This window comes from Bison bison, unplaced genomic scaffold (assembly GCF_000754665.1).
Source record: "Bison bison bison isolate TAMUID 2011002044 unplaced genomic scaffold, Bison_UMD1.0 scf7180017864323, whole genome shotgun sequence".
In the NCBI taxonomy this organism is placed as follows: Eukaryota; Metazoa; Chordata; class Mammalia; order Artiodactyla; family Bovidae; genus Bison; species Bison bison.
In genome coordinates, this window is record NW_011494895.1 from 2,268,953 (window position 1) to 2,275,547 (window position 6,595).

Genomic DNA, 6,595 nt, shown 5'->3' on the forward strand with positions numbered 1-6,595 from the left:
ATGGCTGGATGGCATCACTGACTCGATGGACGTGAGTCTGAGTGAACTCCGGGAGTTGGTGATGGACAGGGAGGCCTGGTGTGCTGCGATTCATGGGGTCGCAAAGAGTCAGACACGGCTGAGCAACTGATCTGATCTGATCTAATGTGAACATAAAAATTAAGGAAGAAGCAGCATCCACTAATTCCTGAGGAAAAGAAAATTATGAAGTATCTGCAATCTGAATACTGAATGCCGGGGTGGAAGTCCAACCCCTGGCTCTCCACCAAATGACTTCCAGAACTTTACTACCATCCACGATCCATCCTCATTAGGCTTCTACCTTCTCACATTAGTTTATATAGATAAAACATGTATGTACAAATTCATTTTCATTTTTCAGTGGATATATCTGGGTCCCCACAAGCATTTCTCCCCCTACCCTCACTTCTTTACAAACACTCATTTAATCCTCACACCAATCCAATTAATGGGGCACTACATTACCCCCATCTAACAGATGAGGAAATGATAGAGACACTGAGTAAGCTGCACAAGGCCACACAGCGAGGCAGTCAGGATTCAAACCTGAGGGTAGTCAAGATTGCAACCCGGGCAGTTTGGCACCACTCCATCTGGCATACTACACACTGCTGCCTCATGCTTTTTACATTTAAAAGTAAGTATCTGCTATCTCAGTTTCAGATGAAGGCCGGCCTTCTCTCCTCTGAAACGCCTTCTCCCTTCCTTTTCAACATCTACATTTCCACTTATGGCCATTGGTTTCCTAATATAAAATAGTTCCATCTTAGAGAAGGTGGAACACTGAGAAATAGAAATTTATTTTCCCTCTGACACAGAAAAATAAAAAACTCCCTCCCCAACCAAATTTCTTATTTCCATTCTCTTAAATGAGCTTTTAAAAAAAGGTTTAATTTTCAAAAATTTAGTTGTTATTTTACTGACACCCTAAACAATGAAAATAATTTTAACCTACCATTCAGTTAATATTAGTATGCTTACGTCTCTGGAACAATGACAAACTACACGTTAACCAAAACAGAACCAAGGACATGCCTCTTCCTGGTTCTATAAAGGCAAAGGTGTACTTCCTTTTCAGATTAATTCTGTGGAGTATGAAACATTAAGACGGCTTTAATTGCTGAATTCAAAAGGCGATTACAGTGACTAGGAAGTGGCAGGAGCAAAACAGACACCAGGCACGCAGAATGATGGGATATGTCCATCCAAAAAAAGGAAGAGGACAGCGTCTGTTCTCCAAGGTGGAACACTGATGTCTGATGAATATTCACAACCTACCAATTTGATGAAGGTCAGGACTTCCACATGTATTTGCTCACTGGGGTTCCAGTTTAAGCTCCCTGCCCCCCACAGTAGTTATCTTAGACAGAAGTGAAGTCCATTCAGTTGCAACCGATTCTTTGCGACCCCAAGGACCTACCACGCTCCTCTGTCCATGGGATTTTCCAGGCAAGGGTCCTGGAGTGGGTTGCCATTGTCTTCTCCATCGCAGACAGAGAGCACGCTCAAATGATCCTTTACTAAAGGATCCTCAAATGATCTTACAGGTTTTTAAAAAGTGATTTTGTACAGTTAAAGGTAAAATATTTTGTACTCATTTCAGAAACTGTCCATTTTTAAAAGATCAACTTGGCTGATTTAAAGTTCTAAAAATATTTACAGGTTACATTCATCCACAGCAAGATGGGAAAGAAGGAAGGAAGGAGAGCTGACATTTGCAGACCACTGCTGCATGTCAGACACACTGTCCTACAAACTTCATCAGGACCATGTCTGTCTGTTCTTCACACCTCAGCACTTTGCCCAGTATCAACTTGGTGCTGGGCAAGCACCCAACAAATGTGTGCCGAGTGATGAAGAAATAGGGCAACCTATGAGTGAGACTCCAACTAAGCTGACTCCTTCATCCCCATGAATACTCTTTTCAACATTAGGGGAAAGAAAATTTGACTTCCACGGCAAACCCACTAACATCTGTGTGTAGGTTTTTCACATCAAATTTAGTTTCTTCATTACCCTGAAAATCTTTTATCAGTTATCTGCTTAATGAAAACATACCTATTTTAATTAATGCATTAGAGCCCCTTCTCATAAATTAGGATACACACATCTAGTGCTGTGGCTTCTTAGAATTCTCCTATACTGTAAAACCAAGTAATTGCTAAAACACCCAGTCGACAGCTAACAATCCCCTTAGCAGCCTATCTGCAATCCTTCGAGACTGCCTAGCTTCAAAACATTTCATCCTATTACAGAGCACCACCACAAACCAACATTTATCTACCTATTGCCAGGCCTTCCAACGTGCCTTTTTCTGGGGATGGAGGAGAAACCAATGTTTATTAAAATCCCTAAAACTTGCATAGCAATGAACAGATGACGCTTACAAGTCTATCTCCTCCTCCTCGGGACCCTATGATGATGTCATGACCTTGCAGGGCTACTGTTTCCGCACAACGGTTTCGAGATAGTTAAAGTATCTTTCCCTTCCTTGCCTTAATATTTTTAAGGTCTCTTTTGCAGCCCACGAGGGCACTTATTTCATTCACCAGTGCCTAGCAAGGCGCCTGCTGCAGAATCGGTGCTCAACACAGGCTGGGAGTCACTGCCCTCTGCACCGCAGGGTTTCAAACAGCGTCAAGGACAAATGCACTCCTTAACCTTCCGTTGGACCTTCCCTGGGGCCCTCCAAAGGCCTCCCCGAGGCCCGTCGCCTGGCGAGCAGCAGAGGCTTCCGAGGCGTCTAATTAGCCGCTGAGGAGATCCAAGGCTGCTCTGCAATTGACTGGGCCCAAGGTCCACTACCGAAGTCCCTGACGACCACTCCGCTCGGCCCTCACCCCGCCCCGGCCCGTCTCAGCAGACGAGGCGCGACCTCGCCGTCTCCGCTGCCCTCGCGCGCCCTTCTGTTCCGAGCGCCTCTTGCAGCCGGCCTCCGCGAGACCGGGGCCTGGCCAGCCCTGAGACCCCAGTTCAGTCCCAGTAGCCTCCCCACTTGCTTCCCCTACCCGTGCTCTCCCATCCCTCTCAACCCTCTCATCCCCGCTGCGACCTGCGATTACCATTGTGGCTGCACGGTCCAGGCCGAGAGGCCAGCAACGCCCGCCCGAGAGAACATGGTGACGCCGGCCCTGCTGAAGGTCGGTCAGACAGGCCTCACCGCGCATGCGCGGAAGCTGCGTTACGCGCCCCGCCCACCCCGCTGTCTCCCTGAGCCTCGCTTCTTCCTGCCGGACTGAAGGAAGCCTCGCGAGCGTCCGGCGCCCAGCTTCCCGAGGCCCCGCCTCCTTCCGACTGGCGGGTGGTATTTGTCCTGCCCACTCCCGCTTGCCCTGTTCCGCTTCCGGTCGTCTAGGCGCTGGCCCCGGAAGGTTGTTGTGGTGGTCGCGATGGGGAAGTCAGATTTCCTCACCCCGAAGGCTATCGCCAACAGGATCAAGTCCAAGGGGCTTGCAGAAGCTGCGCTGGTATTGCCAGATGTGCCAGAAGCAGTGCCGGGACGAGGTAAGCGGGCGCGGGGTGGCCCCGCGCGCACCCCCGCTCCTCTCCGGCGGTACCCCGCTGGGTATGCAGGCTGAGGTGCCAGACGCCGCGGCGACCGCCTGGGTCTCCCGCCCCCAGGCGTGGGGGCTGCGCAGGGCGAGCCCGGGACTCCACTCAGTAGGGCTGTACTTCCTTCAACCCCCCGTCCTGGCGGAGAAGCCGGCTTTGGACACCTCCTTCTCCTCAGTCTGATCACCCCCAAAGGAATAAAGAATGAAAAGGTTATAACCCCAAAAGGAATAAAGAATGAAAAGGTTTTGCATCCCCCTTGAGAAGCGACGTTAGTCAGGCTGTCACGAAACTCGGGATGAGCCGTGCGGCGCTGGACGCCCTGGAATAACAACACCGTCTCAGACTTGGCTAGGCTCTTAGACATAATCAGGGTACAGACCAGAACTAAGCCCTTGCAAGCTAGTCACCTAACAAGCCTTTGTCGAGCGCCTGCGACGTGCCAGGTCTGGGATGTTTTCTGCGGGTGACATGTGGACTCTCGAGTCAGAACCAGGAGGCGGAGCTGTGTTCCCTTACAAGTTACTTGCTGTCTCTCCACCTGTTTAGTTATCTGAAAAGTGAGACTAGTAATTGTCCGTTCTCATGAGACTGAGTTTTAAATGAGTAAATTATGTGCAAAGTGGCTGAGGGGCAGATATTGAGAAGCTTTGTAGACTGTGCTGTGGAGCACTTTTTTCCCATTATTTAGGTGGATGATAAAAGCACCTGGAAAAATTGACCGCAGGCTAGTGAGGCGATCCTATTTTTCTCTGGATGTTGAATTGGGTAGGAAAGGAAGAACAGTGGACACTTGGAATAATGTAATCCAGTGTTTCTGCAAGTGAGGGATGAGATACTTTAGATGGAACTCAATGTTGAATGACACTGATAACAGTTTTTCTCTTTCATTTCTCTTTGGTTCTCTTTACTACTACTCACAGTAAAATTCTCACACAGAAAACTAGTACAGGGAAATCCGTATACCCTTTACCCAGATTTAACATTTGAAGTATTTTGCTGTGTCCTTTTCCCTGAAATATTTTAAGGTAAATTACAAACATCGGGATATTTCACTTCTAAATGTTTAAATCAGTTCAATTCAGTCACTTAGTCATGTCCAACTCTTTGCGGCCCCATGGACTGCAGCACGCCAGGCCTCCCTGTCCATCGCCAAGTCCCAGGGTTTACTCAAACTCTGTCCATTGAGTCTGTGATGCCATCCAACCATCTCATCCTCTGTCATCCCCTTCTCCTGCCTTCAGTCTTTCCCAGCTTCAGGGTCTTTTCCAATGAGTTAGAGCTTCGCACCGGTGGCCAAAGTATTGGAGTTTCAGCTTCAGCATCAGTTCTTCCAATGAATATTCAGGACTGATTTCCTTTAGGATGGACTGGTTGGATCTCCTTGCAGTCCAAGGGACTCTCAAGAGTCTTCTCCAACACCACAGTTCAAAAGCATCAATTCTTCGGCGCTCGGCTTTCTTTATAGTCCAACTCTCACATCCATACACGACCGCTGGAAAAACCATAGCTTTGACTAGACAGACCTTTGTTGGCAAAGTAATGTCTCTGCTTTTTAATATGCTGTCTAGGTTGGTCATAACTTTTGTTCCAAGGAGAAAGCATCTTTTAATTTCATGGCTGCAGTCACCATCTGCAGTGATTTTGGAGCCCCCAAAAATAAAGTCAGCCACTGTTGCCACTGTTTACCCATCTATTTGCCATGCAGTGAAGGGACCAGATGCCATGATCTTCGTTTTTTGAATGTTGAGTTTTTAAGTCAGCTTTTTCACTCTTTCACTTTCATCAGGGGGCTCTTTAGTTCTTCACTTTGTGCGAAGGGTGATGTCATCTACATAAGGGTGGTGTCATCTGCATATCTGAGGTTATTGATATTTCTCCCGACAGTCTTGATTCCAGTTTGTGCTTCATCCATTTAAACTCCAGAAATGTTTAAATATGCTTCTTTAAAATATTAGGATATTTTTCTACATAGTCACAATATATGTCATGACACATAAACAAATTAATGAAAATTTCTTGGAGACTTCTTTGGTAGCCCAGTGGTAGGGAATCCTCCTTTCAATGCAGGGGACACAGGTTCAATCCCTGGTTGGGGGACTAACATCCCATGTGCCATGGAGCAGCTAAACCCATGCACCACAATCACTGAGCCCCCAAACCCTGGAGTCCACATGCCTGTGATTAGAGAGTCCATGAGCCACATGGAAAAATATATCCCATATGCTGCAACTCTAAGACCCAGTGCAGTCAAATAAATAATTTATTCATATCACCTTGTATATACTGCATAGTCACATTTTCTCAATTATTCCCATGAATGCTGTATAAAACTTTTTTTGGCATAAGGAACTGTATTCAGTGTCCTGTGATAAAACCATAATGGAAAAGAATGTAAGTGTATGTATAACTGAATCACTTTGCTACACAGTGGCAATTAACACATTGTGAATCAACTATACCTCAATAAAATAAAAATAAAAACAAACAAACAAAAAACCCCAGTTATTTTTTAAACCAAGATCCAGTCAAAAGCAATACATTGGATTTAGTTATTAGAACTTTTTTAAAAAAAACAGACTTATTTTTAGAGCAGTTTCAGGTTCATAGCAAAAATGAAGTCCATTTTTTGAAAGGTACAAAGATCTCTCTTACCCACCCTGCCCTCAATATGTACAGCCTTCCAGACCGTCAGCATGGTGCAGCAGAATAGTACTTTTGTGACAGTCAGTGAGGCGATTTGTGCATCATTAGCACCAAAGTGCCTAGTTTGCATTAGAGTTCACTCTTGGTGTTGAGCGTTCTGTGGGTTTGGACAAATGTATAGTGACTAATATCCACCATTATAGTGTCATACAGAATAGTTTCACTGCCCTAAAAGTCTCAGTGGTGTGGTATATTAGGACTTTTAATTCTCTCTCAGTTTTCAATTTGAGATGGAGCACCTTTCCTTCCCCCATTTGTTTTTATTGACACTGACTTGAAGAGACCAGGCCGGCAGTGATCCTGGAGGACTCCCTTT

At 46.1% G+C, this 6,595-nt stretch overlaps 2 protein-coding genes across 4 annotated transcripts in view; one reads left to right on the top strand and one right to left on the bottom strand.

Moving 5' to 3' along the window:
• The window catches only part of ATP5C1 (ATP synthase, H+ transporting, mitochondrial F1 complex, gamma polypeptide 1), a 16,939-nt gene extending 13,694 nt beyond the window's left edge, over positions 1–3,245 (bottom strand). For all 3 annotated transcript variants that reach the window (XM_010853142.1, XM_010853140.1, XM_010853143.1), the window contains exon 1: positions 3,084–3,245. In XM_010853142.1, the coding sequence (XP_010851444.1) occupies positions 3,084–3,139 (56 nt within the window). In that variant the 5' untranslated portion in view covers positions 3,140–3,245. The remainder of the gene's footprint in view (positions 1–3,083) is intronic.
• Positions 3,246–3,356: 111 nt separating this feature from the next.
• KIN (Kin17 DNA and RNA binding protein) overlaps positions 3,357–6,595 on the top strand; it is a 26,231-nt gene continuing 22,992 nt past the window's right edge. The window contains exon 1 of the mRNA XM_010853144.1: positions 3,357–3,525. Coding sequence (XP_010851446.1) covers positions 3,499–3,525 — 27 coding nt within the window. The 5' untranslated portion in view covers positions 3,357–3,498. The remainder of the gene's footprint in view (positions 3,526–6,595) is intronic.